Source organism: Macrosteles quadrilineatus, unplaced genomic scaffold (genome assembly GCF_028750875.1).
Source record: "Macrosteles quadrilineatus isolate MER2022 unplaced genomic scaffold, UCM_ALF_1.0 Scaffold_2__2_contigs__length_208266976, whole genome shotgun sequence".
NCBI lineage: Eukaryota > Metazoa > Arthropoda > Insecta > Hemiptera > Cicadellidae > Macrosteles > Macrosteles quadrilineatus.
Genome location: NW_026542595.1, coordinates 44864197 through 44883690, shown reverse-complemented (window position 1 = coordinate 44883690; position 19494 = coordinate 44864197). Strand labels below are relative to the sequence as shown.

The window sequence follows — 19494 nt, the reverse complement described above, 5'->3', positions numbered from 1 at the left end:
AACTGAATAACTATGGCTGCAAATCATCACTCTGCAGATCAGCTATAACAATGTTGGAAATTTTGGAGGAGAGGAGGATCAGGTATATGGTGCCAACCTGACATTAATTGTGAGCTTCTACACTGCAGTGAGTTTGTTGAAGAAGGTGGCTGCTGTATCTGTGACTATTAACTTTAACATCAAGCTGTTGGTAGTAGCAGCGTATAGACCACCGTCTGGTCATCTTGATACACTTCTAAAGTTCTAAACTTACTAGGTGAATGCTTGAATAATTATCATATGCGCCATGGTACTGGTACTACTATAATCATAGGAGACCTTATTGCATGTTTTGTTACTTCTCCAATCTGTGATGGTCTACATGTGGGAAATTACAATTATAAATTATAAAAAACAAGTCATAGTAAAATACTTTAAATAATTGTTTACAATATTTACACTGGTTCATGAAGGTAGAAGGTATAAAATAAAGGTTAACAATCATGTGTCAACAGGCCAGGATCTTGTTGAAGACGGCAGTGTCTAGGTTGCACGTGAAGGTTCCCCAAGGATGGAGTTGGGTAGAGTAATATCTTCTCAACACTTCCCTCACTTCACCGGGAGTGATTGGTGGGGATCCTTCCAGCTGTAACAATTTAGAACTATAAAAAAATTAAAATTTGCGAAGATCGGCTACAGTAAAGATAGCTACATGAAATACAACATAATAAATACCTGGGGCTTTTTTAGTCATGTCTGGTTTTAAATTAACACTAGAGGGACCTTTGTGATTCCGAATAAAAAAGATTGAAGTGTCTTCTTGCATGAATAAATCAATTCAGTTAATGGAGTATTCAATATAAGGTAAGTAATAAATAAATGGTATCAGAAATCTGACATATATTTTCTCCCATTAGCTTGTCAACAACCTTAATCATGGGTAAGCAATGAGAGTAACAATGATATTTAATCGGTAAGATCACAAAAGTTGCATTAACTTGTGAATCGTAATTTTTACAGGAATGGGGTTTGCACTATTTTGTAACGACAAGGACCATAACAGACGGACTTCAACCAGAACCGTTAAATCCATTCCTTTTTTCCTTAATTCCTTTTTTAAAATCCATTTTTCTGTTTTTTATGGGAAAATAACAATAGTTACAATACTTGTTGAACCGTAATTATTACAGCAATAGGGGTTGCACTATATTAGTAAGAATTATAAGGACCATCACATAACTAATTTCAATCAAAACCAAATTTTTTTCTGACATACAATTTTCTCTTATTTTATGGGAAAATTAAATAAGTTACAATAACTTTTGAACCCTAATTTTTACAGGAATGGGATTTCTACCATTTTGTTCACAATTTAAAGGGTTATAACATACTAAATGTGTATCAAAATCAGACTAAAGGTGTCTCGCCACTAATACACCACTAACCACTCCCCTCCACTCCACCTATCACTTGATTTTGAAGAGAAATCATGATTTTCCTAGTTCAGAAAAATATCGTAGTCCAGTTCCAAGCAAGACAAAAATTTATATCCAACAAGACGTGCTAACAATTACGCTCAAGATTAAATTTCCCACTATACAAATTACCCGCAACTCATGTCTACGCACAGGCCCCTGCCTATGTAGACCTTTTCCTTATAATTTGATAAGGTATTTTTTTTTTCTCTTTGTGCCATTTAGATATAGTATCCTTTGGTAATTATTTTTTTTTTAAGTTAAGGATTGTATAATAGTTATGTAAATACCATGAATTATACGAAGTAGTTGGGAAATAAAATATTATTTCATTTCATTTCACTCTACGGCAATAAACTAGTACTCAGACGACCTTTACACTACCACGGCTGGACGCCAACTGACCTAGTGGCCTGTGACGCGAATGGCGATGCTACCCCCTCCACTTTCCACGCAAGAAGCAAACGGAGCTTATTCAGAACTGCCCCTGAATGTGGGGGTATTCTTAAAATAAAAAAAGCCTTATCGGGAACAAACTTTCCATGTAGCGTATTAATTTATAGATTTTAAGTTTTTGATAACAATGTTAAACTGATTTACATGGGTTTGGATTAGGTCTTCAAATATAGATGTTTTTAAAGTAAGAGATACTTTAATTGTGCATTTTTTAGATATGATATATTTACGCATGTATTTTACGGAAAGTAAATAAAATAAACGTCTTATAACACTTAAAACATATATTTACGCTTATACTGTTACTCACAAGACGGTAAATACACAAAAAAGATGGTAAGTGGTGATCGATTTTGATTGGACACTCCAATCATCATCAGACCCAATAGGCGAATCACCATTAAGAATGATGGGATCTGATTTGAGGGAGATTAACCTTTGCACCAAGTCATCAGATGCTGAAATATAAATTTGGTTTGTGCAAACATCCTCATAGTTAAGTGCAGTGCATTACAAAAACCACATTAAAGAACAATAGGCCACTACAAAACAACTAACAAGAGCACATTTTAGAGAAGGCTTTCGTGGGAATTCATGCACCTCCTACCCAATTCTTAGTCGAGTTCATCTTTCTGCATTATATTAGTTGATTCAGACTTATCATAAGAGAATTTACTTATCATAAATAAAAATGAATAACATTCTGTTGCAACAAAAAATGACTGTTATGTCTATTACCTGTCGCTGAGAGGTACCGAAGGTCTCGAATGAGAGTGTAGTGCGGTGCGCTCGACTGTAAGGGTCCAGTGGAGACACAGACGCATCTCGCCGTAGCAGCAGTGCAAGGTCTACAAGCTGAGCAACCGTCTCCTTCGCTAAGTACAGTAACATCTCCACACTGAATGATTTTAACTTGTGTACAGGACAGTCAGGTGCTAGAAGCCGCAACCAATCTAAAAACCTTCCGTTGTTTAACTTAGCACCCAAAAATGTGGCCCGCCTTGACACATTGTAATCTTCAAAGCTTCTGCAAAAATAAATCAAAAACTCAGGTGACAAATTGCTTTACACATTTTAAGTAAGAAAATGTTTTAGCCAAAATACCATCTACAATATCTCCGTCTATTTTTTGTGATGCCATTAATCAGGAGTCGGCAAACTTATGAACAGTTGGGTTACAGTATATACAATTAATTCACGGCAACATTTTTGTAGGAATAGGTCCTTTTACTTCATGAACTTCTAATATAATTTATTGAACAAAACTTAAGAATCTGCAATAAATCTTTATGCATTATATTTAAAATTTCAACTCTTTTTATTTATAGTTCAAATTTCATTCCACCAAATTTAATTAACTTTCAGAATACACTCATATTTGGGTTAAAATACATACCTACCCTAGGTGGCGTCCCCACCTCAATATTTGATAATAGATAATAATAAAATTTTTTTTTTTTAGTTCTAGCCGGTCAGTCTATAGCTATACAACTTGTATTTAATGTACGTTAGTTCAATTACAAAAATGTCTGTTCACATAAGTAAAGTCGTGATTGGTAGACCAATTCCTTTAAGATTGTTAGTAAATGTATCAGGAAAGTGTAACTTAATTGCTTAGAACTATCTTCAGTGTTAACTGTATCCACACCAAAATAAAAATCTTCTCCAGATACTTGTTCAAGTTTTGTGTTGTTTATCTCAAAGCAATCATTCTTTACTGGGCAATAAACTTTTGGTGAAATCACTAAAGACGATTGCTTTACTCCCGCGATCACAGCATATCGTGATCATCTCCCTCGGTCGCTAAAACGATCATCTTCCGTGCAATTGCAAGAGATGAAGCCATAAAAAAACAAATATCAATTTGTAGACAGTTTTGTTGCATTGTTTATGACCCAGCTATCAGGACTGAGGAACAATAACCGTCCAAGGTCTATGCCAGTGGTGCTACACCTATTTTACTACGTCAGTGCCGTCTTGGAGTGTAACCGAGGGCTTGAAAAAAAAAACCCCTATGCTGTAGTTGGCCGACCCCTGACCTATTTGGCTGATCAAACAGTTCTACCCTGTGTTGTAGAGTTTGTTCACCTGCTGAGAGTTGACCAATGATCACTGACAATGTGGCATTATTGTATTACAGTTATAATTTTCAGTGATTGATTCAGGTTCAGAGCCCCAGCCTATATTGCTGTGCTCCATTTGGGTAGAACATATAACTTCATAGCAAATTTCCCTACAAGGAAGTAGCTATTACCATAAGAGGCACGACCTGACCCAGGACCGATTTAATTTTTTCATTTTGATGTCTACAGACTCTAAAAACACTACAGTTCAAATTTTAATAAATATAATATATGTGTGTTCCTGAACAAATATATCTCTGCAATATCTCAAGTTATTTTGGTCCGATTTTATAAAATTTGACTTGAAGGTGTAGGGAGGGATAAATTTGGATGAGTTTGTGAACCAGAAAGATTGGGTCATTGGAACAGAGTATTATTGGTTCAATCATTGTTTTTTTCAAATTTTTACACTTAAAACATGAGAATGCCCAATTTTAGCAAATTTCCTTATAGGGAAGTAGCTATTACCATAGCTGGCACTGTAAGACGTAGGCCCGGGACCAATTTACTTTTTCATTTTGATGTCCCCAGAGGCCAAAAACACCATTCGTTCCAATTTTTATATACTTGTTATTATATACTTGTTATTATACAGGGTGGGGCAGCATAACTTCCTTTTTTTAAATGTGCGCCATTTTGGTTGTTCATGTCATAGCGAAGAGCTAGCAGTCTCGTTTGAGAGGCGTTGGAACAGTGAAGAGCATTTGTTTGCCGATCAGGCCTACCTTTTGAGTGGATGTTCAGTGATCGTAACCCAGCGCGCCTTTCAGAATCAGTTTTATTTAGCCCCATTGGCCCTTGTACCGGACCGCAAATCAATTGTTATGTGGTTCAATACGTTTAGACTAACTGCAAGTGCTACAAAACGAAAAACTGGAGTCCCATTAGTTCACTGAGAACATTGAGGCAGTGAGAGCTTCAATGTTGCAAACACCAAGACACGCGCTCAAACAGAAGCGTGTTTTTGTCTTGTGCGCTCAAACATGAGTCTCCACTTGGACTTTCCAATCGTTCTGTAACGAGAATTCTCCATGATGACCTACAATTCCATCCATAAAAGATGGTGATTGAGCAGGAACTGTCAAAACGCCTTATGTTAATCAGGGGCGATTTGCAATGGCCGGCTCAATCTCTTTTGATTTTTCCTCTTGCGACTTTTTCTATGGGGTTTTTTGAAGTCCCGAGTTTATGTGGACAGCCCAGGGACCCTTCAAGATTTAAAAAAAAACAAGATCCAGGAAGAAATTGCCAACATGACGCCTGCTATGCTTGAAAGGGTAATGGAAGACACTAGAAATCGCAAAAAATCGGTATACTCAATGTATCTAGAATGGGGGACAACACCTGCATGATTTACTCTTCAAAACTACGTAAAACAAAACTTTAGGAATGTACTTACATTGTAAAAACCAAATAAAGTTTGTCTGACTCATACAATGCGTTTTATTAAGCTTTAAAAAAAGGAAGTTATGCTGCCCCACCCTGTACTTGTTAGGAGAAACTCTTTATTTAAATTAACAGATGTTAAAATAAAAATAGGCTTTACTCTGGAAGTAATACCGAAACGGCACACGGAAGATTTCTCAGGTGTCGTTTGACGTCACTAACTGCTGACGTCACTTTGAGGGAACACCATTACCGCAACGATACGGTATGAGCCATCGGCCTCGGTGGTGCAGTGGATAGCGCTGCGGGCTGATAATCCAAATATTCCGGGTTCAAATCCCGCCGGCGGCACTAACTTTTTATCAACAATTTTCATATCAGCAAGTTTGGTTGGTTTGGTTAGGTTATGACAGTTTAATTTTATAATTAAAAAATTATAAAATTGATTTTTAGGCAATTATAATTTTATTTTATGAAAAAACTATTTTTTAGATTAGTAAACCTTTTATTCGATTTTTCCATTTTCAGCACCTTTGGTTAGTTTGGTTAGGTTATGACAGTTTAATTTAATAATAGAAAATTATAAAATTGTCTGTTTCTTCAGACGCAGCAGTTAGTGACGTCAGCAGTTAGTGACGTCAAACGGCACCTGAGAAATCTTCTGTGTGCCCCACCGGAAGTAATACAGTCTGTGGTTAACCTTACAAACTATTTCAAACTACCTCCATATGTTTAGTTGTAAACAAAGGGAATTGAGTTTGATGCTTTGATCTAATGTGAACAGATAGCGCCACCGTTCCCAAAATTTAACCCTTAATTGTACTGAAGTGATGCCCTTTCTTAATATTCTGAGACATATTTGCACATATAAGTGAAAATACCTTTAATTTGACACCTCAAACGTTAAATATATAGATTTCATCCTATGCTATTATATTGTTTGGTCAAAAAATACTTTTTACCTTCCCTGTAGCAGCAATCCTGAGTACCGTAACTTACTTGTTAAATCTAATTGTATTTAAATAGAAAATAAATATGTCATTTTTATGGTTATTTCTATAAATAAAATTACAGTTTTGTCTGTACAAATTATAGTTTGTCTGTAGAATCGTGTAGTTTTTGGTTATTTTTACGTCTAATATCCTAAGGGCCGCTTTCCCCAAATCAAGTTTAACTCTGATCGTGGTTTAAACTCTAGATTAACCTCAGATCCACTTTCCCCAAAATAATTTCTCCGTTTAACCCTCCGAGTGTCCATAGTTTAGGCCTTAATGTCCACCTATTTTTTGCGCATTTGCAAGGTTTTATTAAAACGGATCTGAGAAGATTAAAAACAATGTTAATTCTACTGTTCTATATACCATTTTTTTTGGAAAATCATGGGCTTCAATATTATACATAAAACATAAGGAACATTTGTTTAAAAAAAAAATCTTTAGGTAAAAAAAAATATTTTTGAAAAATTGAAAAAAAAAATAAGTTTGCGCTCAATGAAATTGTATAAATTATAGGCCTATAAAAATTTGAAAATAGCCACTTTGTTCTAAATTTAATGAGGATTACAAATATATAATAATATAAGGAAGTAGATTTGCAAATAAATAAGTTATGGGCAAAAAACAGATTTCAGTACATAGCGTTTAGCTAAGAATGCATAGCCTAACCATAGCTAGGAATCTGGCTGATAATTTACATCAATATCACTACCTACTTCTTTAGGATCATCAACCAGCCCTTCAAAATCCCTTAAACCTTCTTATAATGCACCACGTATATCACTACTTTTGATTTTTAACACTAAAACTATGATAAACGTAATAAAACACATCAGTCATCGGTCCGAGGGTAACCTAGCTATTTACAAATACGCACGTCAGCTGCCTGCTACAATTACGATCGGCTCGGAGACCATACAGCGCTTAGAGACAGACCTGGAGAAAGCTTAGAATATAACGGAAAGAACGATACCTAACTCGATCCAGTTCAATCCGATTCAGTCAGTTATAGAGCCTTCGCCGTAAACGATGTCTGCGTGTCGAAAATTCGACAAGTAACACTACACAAAGTGTGCTGCTTGTCAAATTTTCGTCAAGTAACACTGGGAGGGTTAAACTAGGTTTAAGTTAACCCTCCGGTTGAGGCTGGTTTAACGGGCAATCCATGGGTTAAACCAGAAGAGAAGAAGAATAGCTGGATTTTGATTGGCTCTTGGCTGACTAGTTACGTTCGGCAGACGGCAATGACAAAAAATATCCTTGTTTGACGTTAGTCTTGTCAAACATAACCTAAAACAAACTGAACTGGAAATAAATTAAGAAATAGCAAACCAGAACCTATGTAGACAATTAATTCATGACTATTTCAAATTTAAAGATATAAGGCAACAGATATAATGGTTTTACGGCTTTTTAATGCGTAAAGTAGGCCTAAATTATTATATTTTCTGTAGGTAGTATTGTAGTTGTGTACAATCGATAGGTTACCTTGTCCACAGAAACGCAACATTGGTTGGAAAGTTTAATCGCTCATAAGAAGCCTTTTGGTTTGATTTTATTTTAACACGATTCTTACATTACACAAAAGTAAATATTAGTTAACATTCGGGCCTAACCACTAGCCTATTATCATGTGTTTCATAATTACTACTGATTTAACAACTACTGTGGTAGGCCTAAAACTTAAATTTAGTTTAGAAACATTGATCGAACGTATCTAATGCTGAGTAAGCCTATGCCTGGCATTACAAAGATTAGGCTGTTAGGCTCTAGTTTTTAATCCACAAACATTAATTTTGCGTCTTTCCCAACATTTTATTTTCACATGATTGTAATTAATGCAGTTATTTTATGCGTGCAATAGGCCTACTGTTTGATTAAGTTTGAGATTTATTAAACACAAGTAACGAAATGCTTATATAATAGCAGTTGCCTGCAAATAAAAATGTTTCTTTTTAATGTAAACAATTGGAGACAATAAAACGAAACGTAATACAAATAACGAAAACACGAGAAAATTAATGACAGATATGTCATAGTGGGGGGCTAAACAGCTAATATTGCAGACAAAATTGCATAACAGTGTTGCCAACATTGTTGCTTGCAAAGAAATCTAGGTTAAACCAGGGTTAAACTAAACTTTCATGACAAAATAGTGGGGAAAGCCATCCTAAGTTTAACCCACCGATTAAAGTTAACCGAGATTAAGTTAAACTTGATTTGGGGAAAGCGGCCCTAAAAGAGTCTTATCTCAATTTCTGTCTGTCTGTTTGTCTGTCTGTCATTGTGTCTGTGCCCTAACGCCAAATTACGTGGCCTACTCCCAGACATCTAGAGTACCTATCAAGATTCAAACAATTTGAATGTATTTACTGGACTGGTGAGAGTGTCTTTAGCCATTAAAATATAGGCTACTTTGTAAATAAAATAATGGATGTTAAAAAACCTAATTTTGTGCGATTTTTGCCAAGTTTTCTCCCAATGTTTACCAAATACATCATCTATGATATAACAAACAGCTGTTTGGATCAAGATTATTTTTTTAAGCTGTCACTGAAATGTTTACATTAATAATGCTGCTTACTAATATTACAACCTTTTCCGATCACGTTTTGTAAGAAAAACTTAAGCAAGTGAGATTAAAAACATTGTGCCTTACATAACTGATTTAATTAATCGAAGTGCAATTTTTAAATGTGTAACCGTAATCATATATATTAAAACGTGACAGGGTTTTTTTATTTCACAATTCTGAATCAATCACTTGACGGATTTTCATGATTTTTGTGTTGAAAGAAATATAATTTTGAAAACTAGGGAATGTCGAAGCCATAATTTTAGTTTGGGGTTTCAGTTTTTTAGAAAATAAGTTTAAAATTTAAAAAAGTCTAGCAGCCGACGCTAACATTCTAAACTAGCTTTTCGTATAATACCATTTGCTTGACGCAACAGCTGTAAACATTAAGCGTGTGTGACACAAATTCAGCATTTGGATAATAATGGCATACATCGGGTTGACTTATTTATACTACGTGTAATGCTATACTCATTGATACGTTCATTTAATCGGTAACAGGATTAAAGATTATTTAAATATACATGGTAAAATGCTGGATGTTCTAATTTATTTTTTAGTGCGGTCTTTAAAATTTTAAGTTTGTTTTAGTGCAATATAATTTATTTTAACTAACAGCTGGTTGATTATAAAAATATTCTTTTGAACTATATCAGGTTAGTTTATTATTCTGTGATTTTGCCATTGATTATATTAAATAAATAGGATTCTATAACCACTGATGTATACAAATGGAGGCTCTGCCCCAGAGTCTTCAGAGGAAAGTTTATGCAAATTATTTTTCTGTTCGACTTTTTTAGGAAAGAATAGAAAAATAACAATGTTTACTGTTTTAATTCATCTTGGCAGCTTTTTGTTTACAATAAATGTTTAACCGCTTAAACTCTGCTTAGATTATAAATGGAAATATTGACATAACTTCTGTTTTAGTTGACTACTCAATTCCCGTACGTAGGACGGGCCAACAACTCACAAATTGAATTTCACTTAGTCTGCAGGCTTGCTGCAGCGTGGATATTTTATACTACTGTGCTCAATCGATGGCAAAACAAAATTATATAGGCCTAATATTTTTGTATTAGGCCTACAAACAAAATAAGATTAGGCCTTAACTTACCACAAGCCAAACCTTAAATCTAAATTTACTTACTTCTGAGACATCATCTGAGTACGGTAATCTGCCATGCGTAATCGCTCCATCTTGACAGAATCAACAGTAGTCACTTCTTCTAGGTTGATCCCTATAGACAGTAGAAACTGCAAGCATATTTCCTTACGTTTGGATTTGCTGGGATCTGGTGTTAATGGAACTAAATCCTCCAACCTCGTCATATCATCTTCGCCTAATGAACTGGTCAAATTTTTTTTCATCTCCTTGAAACCTAAAAATAAATAGATGGGTCACAAGTGATTCAACAAATATAATAAGATATACACTAACAGTTAAGACAATTATGTAGAAGTCAAATTACCAGTATTCTTTTAGATCAATTTGAATATTGAAAACAATAATTAAAACGACTAAGGCCCTACTCAGCTTTTTACGACATATTTTGAGATGTTGTCCTGAAACGTTGTTCAAACTTGAAATTGAAAACAAAACCTATATATGTCGTTAAACACATTTTGAATAAAATAGTGGTAAGTACGGTATATAAAGTTAATATTAATAAGTAGAATGTTATAATGTGGCTGTTTTATTGATTAAACCTAGGACTACCTATATAAGAAATCATTCTTTGCAGCTTGTGAACATCTTTGCGCAAAATAAATAGAATATCCTGGGGGTATATGCCTTCCACCCCTCTACTGTCAGCCACTTCCACAGCTTGCGTGATGATGCAAACCAGTTGTCGAAGCACTATCTCCTCAATCACAGAGGCAGTGGTCAACAGAGGCGTAGGACTGTCTCCCAACCCAAACATCATCATCTGAATTTCTGTAAAAAATAGAAAAATTAAGAGCCAAGTTATCTAATCGTACAGGTAGTAAATAATTTTACATAAATCAACAATAACTTAACTCATCAGGAACTTTAAATATCCTAAGCTAATATATTTAGCCTATTACATAAAAAATACATATTCAACTAACTTACTGTGACGTAGCCTGGTCAAATATTTTTTTTATGTTTTGTCTAAATGTTTGTGAGTGCGTGTTTAGTGTTTTAACAACCTCAATATAAGTAAGATTGATAATTATTCTAGAAACTATCGTATTCTCCCTTAGAGGAGGTATTAGGAATCTTTATAGATAAAATCAAGGTAAAACAACCTCTTAACTTTTATGTTAAGAGAACTAAAGACTACCGGTATCATTATTTACAATTGTAGGCTATCAACCTTAAATTATGACTACACCGTATTTTTCACTATTTCATATTACCTTTTTCTTTACCGAAACCAGCTAAGCATGCCAGATAGCATAGCCCTTTAGATAGATGTGTCGTATCAGTACCATAACAAATCAAATAAGCCCCTAAGTAAGCCTAAATCACTGATATGTTTGCATCACAACTATTTACCTTAGATAGCCTACATAAACTTGTGGCAGTGGATCAACCCTAGAATTTGTTAATCAGTTATTAGAAATAATAGTCCAGGATGTTAAAATAGCCATGTCTTTAAGACAGTGCTAAATTTTTATTATTTCAAGGGTTCAGGGCCTTGGGCAAGCTGTTATCAATAAAAACAACCATGTTTTGGATTCAATTAATGTTTTGAGATAATGAATATTATTACTACTTTTAAATCATGTCTGAGAGCCTACAAAAGGGAAGGTCTATTTCATGATTTTGTCTTATCTGTAGTGTATGGACGGTGTTACTACAAGTCGTGATGTACCAGTAAGTTAGGTCGCGACCCATAACTTACTGCTGGTCTAAGTTACCGTTTGTCCTAACTTAAAAGTAACTTAATGAACAATGGACCGGATGGCTTGCAGTAATCTAGTGATTGGCTAATACAGTAGAAAGACGATACACCATCTTAACCTGGCCTGAGCCAACTTAAAGCAGACCGTCAGACCTATAGTCTGATTTTTACCGGAGTGCGGCTGGAGCTCAGCCCTACCTGCGAGGGACCCGACTCACGCACGCACACTCACCACCGTCCTAATTGCCTGAAAGCCCAGATCCCCTATTCACTAAGTAGAAATATAACATCTGTTGTAGGATACCTCAAAATTGCAATTCGTTTGATGTTAGATATACAGTAAAATGGTTAGTGTTTAATAAATTTTTTGTTTAATTCAATGAAAAATGAGTCCAAACACGAAATGATTATGACAAGTAGTTAGCTAATAAAAACGTGTTAAAATATTCGTAACTTTTACACTTTATAAGCAAAATATATATTGTTTGGTATCATTTTACTAAGCATTTTGAGCTGAAGTCAAAAGCGTTACCAGATTTTATAACAAACGTAAAATTACAAAAATTGATAGTTTAATTTCCGTGAGCCAGTGATGACTCGCGCGGCAGGACAATGGTCCGTCCCACGTCCGTCCTAATCCCTTGCGTCTGTGTGTGTGAATAGGGTCGACCCTTCAGCCAGCCGCTTTCCGTCAACAATCACACTATAGGCCTATCTTAGGTTTATCTCTGCTATCTTGGAGTAATTTGATATTAACCTGAAACCAAGTCATTTCGTGAACAATTCAGACGAGCAAGACATAATAGGTAAGTTAACGGCTAGTATAAGCCTATTAATTTTATTCTCGCAAAAAGAAAAAAATAACAAATTAAGTTATTATGGTTGAACTAAATAAGCATAGGGTAGGTAACTACGAAATAGATGTCACTTTGCTTTCAGTCTCCTTTAAATAGGACCTAGACCTACCTTTAATGAATGAAATATTATCTTTTGAAGATTCCGGTTGTGTGCAAATGGAATTCATTTTGGATAGTAACAATGATCATTTATTTGCAAAATGGAACTGTTGAAGTTGTACAGAGTACTTTGAGTCTCTTTTACGATGCAAAAATAGTCTGTTGGAAAAGTGGTAAAGTTATTACCCTAGTGAAACAGAAATATGAAATAAACAATAAATATAAATAAAAACAAAGACCAGAAGCAGACGATACTATTATGTCCCTCCATTGCGAGCCTTTCAAGACCGGAAAATGCCGCGCGTCTGCGCATGCGCAAGTAAGCGTTATTCGTAACACTTGTAACAGCTGCAGCTGTTTCAGAAAATCACACTAGTATCTCCACTGCAACTCTTGCAACAATCTACTTGAAACTGGAACGGTTCTCCCGCGCTAAACTCCAAACCATTTAATTACTGTAACTGAATGAAGAATTTTACAGATTATGTTTATGTATGTGTTACTTTACTTACTGTAACCTCTGGCACCTCCTTTATTTTATAAAATAAATTTTAAGTAACTTCTGTGGGCTACGTTACCGTTATCATCTATTTATCTATCTTCAATTGTATCCAAACATGTTTTCCAAAAGAGAAGATCCCAATTCTCATTTAATTTTTAATGGTCTAAGCTTTTTGAGGATTATTGGCATCTTGCTTATAATGGAATGTATAACTAAATGTAAATGTTCAACAAGGCTAATACCATTGAGTATAAACCTAACCATAAATGCTAATACATGATAATTTATTTTATTCACTAGCGCTTTCAGAAACTAGGTTTCCATTCAAAAGCGCTAGTGAATAAAACAAATTATTTTATTGGCCTTGCCTTGTTGAACATAGCTGGCTCATTAATTGGAATCCTTCTGTACTTCTCGTCCATAAACTAAAAATAAACTTTTCCACATAAACTACAAAGTACTCCAGTGTTATTGATGTCTTCCATTACTCGTTTTTCTCAGAATTTTCGCATTGAAGAAGGAGCACAAAATCATCAATGATAAATGACCTCCGCAACACAGCAGCAATCAAAATCTATCAATAACTAACCCCAACTTCAACTCAGACATAACTCGATCATAACATAAAGAATAACAAACGATATGAATAATAATTATGAGGAACTAGTTGCAGTTGCAGTGCAGTCAAGATAAATACTACGACAACGACGCTAGTTAGTGGTTAGTGACCGTGACTTTCTGAAATAGCTGCTGCTACGCCACCAGTTACTAGCGCATGCGCAGAAGCGCGGCATTTTCCGGTCTTGAAAGGCTCGCCCTCCGTTAGTGTTCGGTATCGAACATCAATGTTTTCAAAATATCGATGTTCGGAGGTCGATGTTCGATGTTTTTACCAACGATGTTAGAAAGTCGATGTTTTACTACCATCGATGTTTTGGTATCGATGTTTTTTTTTTGGCTGAAGCTGTTTGTCGCAGATCGTAAAAGTCACAGTTAAAAACTGTATAGCTCTTTACAATATAAATATCTATCAAGTTAATACTTGTTTCTCAGGGGACAGCTCACTTACTCTACAGATCATAGACTATACGAGCTTTTTAAATAATATTGAAGGTTCACTTGCACTACAGGCTCGTATACTATACGAGCCTATCGAAAATAAAAAATAAATGAAGAGGGTTCACTTACTCTACGAATCATTGTGCCTATGAGCCTCGTGTATTATATTTAAAAATACAGTAGGAAGGTTCGCTTACTCTACAGATCATAGTGACTATGAGCCAAGCTTACGAATTATTTGATAATTTAGGAATCGGCTCGTATAGTATACGAGCCAAAATAATGAATAATATAAATTATAGGAATAGGCTCGTATACTATACGAGCCTGCAGAAAAATATTAGATGGCTCACTTACTCTACAGTTCATTGGCACTATGATCCGTAGAGTAAGTGAACCCTCTTCAAAATATTAGATGGCTCACTTACTCTACGGCTCATTTAGCTACTCGTTGCGCGGTTTGCGTTCGTGAAACTTTAGGCGCTATGCCCGGATTCGACTGCTGCGACTGCCTACTAGTTGATGAAAATCTTTCATGGAACTCCCATGTTGACCATGTTGTCAGCAAAATCACATCTGGAATTTATGCAATTTATAGAATGTCTAAATTTTGTTCAACAGATATTTTGAAAAAGCTTTATTTTGCTTTCATTGAATCCGCAATATCATTTGGCATAAGTGTTTATGGTGGAACATCAAAGAAAAATTTGGACAGAATTTTAATTTTGCAGAAAAGAGCATTAAGACTAATGTTGAATTTAAACTGGGATGTTTCCGTACGTGATCATTTCTTAGCCATGGGTATAATGACTGTGTACGGCATTTATGTTTTCCATACCGTTCTTTTGACTAAAAATCTTTTGTCTGAAAGTATGTTACCTAAACTAGGGGATAATCACGAATATGGCACCCGGCATAGAAACAAAATTGCTGTTGATGCCCATAGATTGGAATTTTATAACAAAAAACCGTCATGTGCTGGAAGAAAATTTTTGGAAGGGCTTCCAGAGGGGTTGAGGAAAATTGATGATAGTAAAAAATTTAAATCACAGCTTAAAATATACTTAACAGAAAAAGTACTGTATAATTTTGATGAACTGTACAGCTGATATTATGTTGTAAGTTTAAGTAGTTTTAAGAATTTTGACGCCATTTACATACTTGTATGATTTATGAATAAAGTTATTTTCAATTCAATTCAATTCAATTCAATTCAATGACCTATTGACGTTTTCTGAAGATGGACTTATTTTCAAGTCCGAAACTATAGTAGTGTGATACTGAAGAAGGATCACTTGACGAAGCCAGGTAACTTAAACCATTTAGCTTAAAGTTATACAAGTTGGTTTCACACCAACATTTCATGCACATATGAAATCTATATAATTAATACGCGAACACGAAGTTTGTCGGTTGAATCCTCCACCATTTCTTAACCGATTTTATCCACTGACGTCTCATTGGAAAGAGCGTGTTGCGTAGATTTGCAAACTGGCCTAAATTTTTTGAAAAAGTCCCTTGGCCTCTGCCACAGTGGCATTTTAAGTTCCCATGTTATCCTTTCGAAGAACATAATATTGTTTACATCAGCTGTTTAATTTAATTGTGTTCTTTGTTTTTCAATTCAACGAAACGCATTGGTTACATTAACTGATTTTGTGGAAATTAAATATCTATCTATATATTAATTACGAAAGCCGATTCTTTGCGTCAAAATTGTGGGCGACTGGGTAGTCGTAGAACGACGGGAGAGGGTTCAAATTAAAGGTCTCGATCCCGGAAAAATAGTGAAATTCCCCAAATTTTAACACAAAATTAGATAAAACCTTTGACTTAGTCAATAATATAACGTAAAATGTTCTCCATAAGAATAGCATTAGAAGCCATTTGTCTGTTGATTTTTGTTTACCTCAATACTATACAGTATACAATAGTATACAGCTGATCGTGATTCATCTAAGCCAGTAAGCAATATTACATTTGGATTTAACTCATTTGCCAGTAAATTCTGCAATGTACTGTATACTATATAAAACCAGGGATGACGTTACCTACAATTGAGACTTTTGTCGTTATGTCTTAGAATGTTGAAATTAATTTTACTGTGCAATTTGCAAATTTGTGTATTTGTATGTAAATTAGCCAAGCGCATGAAATTTAGTAGAATCGTGGGAGATGGTTAAAATCAAAGTAAATGGAAGTAGAATGGCTGAAACATTTAAGATTTGGTTTCTTTAAACATATGTTCACGAAGTTTACAAAATTATTTTACTTTGATTACATTTCTTCACATTAGTAGGTTATTGTTGTGCTGAAGGAATGTTTAACATGAAATAGCCCCATTGACTAAATAATCAACGATGCAAGATTAGTTAGAAAACTTCTGTTTTGTTTTTATTTCAAAACATATGTTGAAAATTTATTCAAAACTTTTGTTTTAAATTTCATAACATTTAATTTGACACGTAATTGTAGTGTTTAATCTATGATTTTATCGAGTGGAATAACCTTAAGGGGATCCAGGCTTCAGAAAATACATTTTTTAAATTTTTTATGTTTATCATTTTTTTAAGATATTTATTATATCAAATGGGCCTAAAAACTGTTATTTTATTTGTTGTAGCCACTCTATGTACCACAGTACCATTTTATGTATTTTTATGTATCATAACGTAACACATTTTTGTTTTTGATATAACTCATAAAATAGTTGATCAATTTTGTTCAACTAGGTGTCTTTTTGTAGCTATGTACACTTACTGAAATCCTGGGTATTACTTTGTTTGTAGGATAATTAGTTTTTATTTTATAAAGGTTGAAAAACAAAAAAATTCTTATACTATATTTCAAATAAAATTTTTTTTATTATTTTAACTATTTGACTTATATTAATAATTATACCCCAAAGTTTGTAAATACTATAAAGAACATCTGGTAAAAATTTCAACATGATAGGACAAAAATTGGCTGAGATATATCAAATTTTCTGTTACAAAACACTAAAAACCACAACTTTCGGGGAATCGCGATCGAAGTCCTAGAAAATACTAAGACGCGCGCATGTAGTATCTGGGGAAAATATATTTTTTGTTATGAAAAACGTGTAGGATACCTATAAAACTTATATTTTCTTGTACATAAATAACCAAATAACAATAAAATACTATAAAAAAAAGAAGTGAATTTTGGCAATTTTTTCACTTTCTGAAGCCTGGATCCCCTTAACAGTTACTCTAGAGAATAACCTGGGAATAAAATTTGAAATAGGTTTGTACAGGCAATACATATATTCCTTTCATTAATTACTATAACAAATTCCAATGGGCGGAAAAATAAAATTGTTTGGAGTAGATTTTAACCAGGTATCTACTGTCTGTTGCTCCAAGGAAAAAAGGTTAAAATAATATAGCCCAACATGCATTGTATATATATACAATCTATATAGATAGTAAAGATAGAATATATAACAGTAAACCCTGGAGGTAGTTTCCGATTCTTTATGTTTCACTAACCAAAAATATGTACCTATATCAATGCTGATGAATTTGTTTTCTTGATTGGTTTCATTAACATGATAATGAAACCCTAACCAATGGCAAGTAATCAGTCGATGATTCGCTTTTTTAACTGTAGGCTAAATAAATAATATAAACGGTAAAATGTTTTCAAACAAAATTTACATCCATTGAATGAAAAATAATATACTATTAACATGACTATAGCTGATATGGCTTAGCTGTCGGCTATCTGTACATTGCATCATAACATCAGACAGCGCTGTGTTATTAACTTAAAAATTATAACGGATTAACAAATAAATACTTTACTATGGTCTTAACAAACTATGAACCCATTGAACGTTTAAATTGGCCTATTTTAAAGAGTGTATAAAATCAACCACAGCTTTAGGAGGAATACCACCACATAAGCTGACACAGAGAGTAGTTTATATTTTATGTTGATCAGAAACGAAACTATAATCAACTATAACTTATAGGGCAGCCTTTACACTAATTCAGTTGTGCCTTTACAAAAGGAGTAGAGCTATAATATTAGAAATAATAACTGGGCCAGGGTACTAATATGAGTACATGTAGTATTGTAGCACTGTATCGATTCTGACACATAGATAATTTTATTCTGAGTTTGTTTAAATATTACAATAGTTTGTTTTACATTTGAGCTTTTTAGGGACTTATGTCCCTACAAGCCACTAGTTTATCAATATAAAGCCCAAAGTACACATGAACTTTTGTGAAAACTACAAGTCATACCCCCATAAACCATATACTTAAAATGTTCGTCATGACGAGAAAACTAGCGCAAAACTATCCATTATTTCATAAACTGCCCTTAAAGGTCGTAATTGCTTTCCAAGGAAACATAGGAAAGTCATAGAACGCCACCAAGTAGCAGAAATCGAGATTTTTTAAAAATATTATCGTTATCATCCTATATAAAAGAAGAACACCTACAATACGAAGATTCCCACAAACAATGAACAAGGATGTTATCGGAAGTGCTACTATTTTGTAGGAAACACGGACTTAACTTTATGATGATTTGCAAAGGAAACCCCTCTAAGGCTGAATTAAACTGGTACGGCAAGGACATTATATATGTTTTCATAAAAGTCAAGTGATTTTAAAATAATATGACTACATCCAAGAAACCTTATTAAAACTTGCATTGAAGGATTCGCATTATTCACATTCAAGGGAAACAAAAACCCATCTGAACAACAGTAGGCCTTACAATTCTGCATATTTTCAGGTAAATATAACTTACGTTGTAACAGTAACTAGCCAAATTAATGCCAATTGAGGCAAATACAATTGTGACAGAGAGGTTATGCAGAAAATCAGGCAGTTCTTAAGTACCTATTGTAAACAAAATTGTATCTCTATAAAAAAATTACTGAAATTTGTACTGGTGACAATGGGTAGTACCATGCTGACTACGTTATCATTGACGAAGATCAACATGGACTACCTATGTGGCTATAAGTGGGAAATATTTGTAGAATACACTAAAAACCAGATCAGCTTTTGAAAAATGGTAAAATATTTACAAGAAATGTTTAGGCTATTATATGGAAATGTTAGGTACGTTCCA

General features: G+C 34.1%; 1 protein-coding gene across 1 annotated transcript; it reads right to left on the bottom strand.

The window, feature by feature from the left end:
• Positions 1 to 398: 398 nt before the first annotated feature.
• Positions 399 to 13084, bottom strand: LOC128986902 (transcription initiation protein SPT3 homolog). The gene is made up of 5 exons (XM_054407507.1): positions 12829 to 13084; positions 10710 to 10928; positions 10140 to 10371; positions 2649 to 2937; positions 399 to 625 (listed from the first exon to the last, which is right to left on the bottom strand). Exons 1-5 carry the CDS (start codon positions 12884 to 12886, stop codon positions 488 to 490), a joined length of 936 nt encoding a protein of 311 aa, XP_054263482.1. The 5' UTR covers positions 12887 to 13084; the 3' UTR covers positions 399 to 487.
• Between the last annotated feature and the right edge of the window lie 6410 nt (positions 13085 to 19494).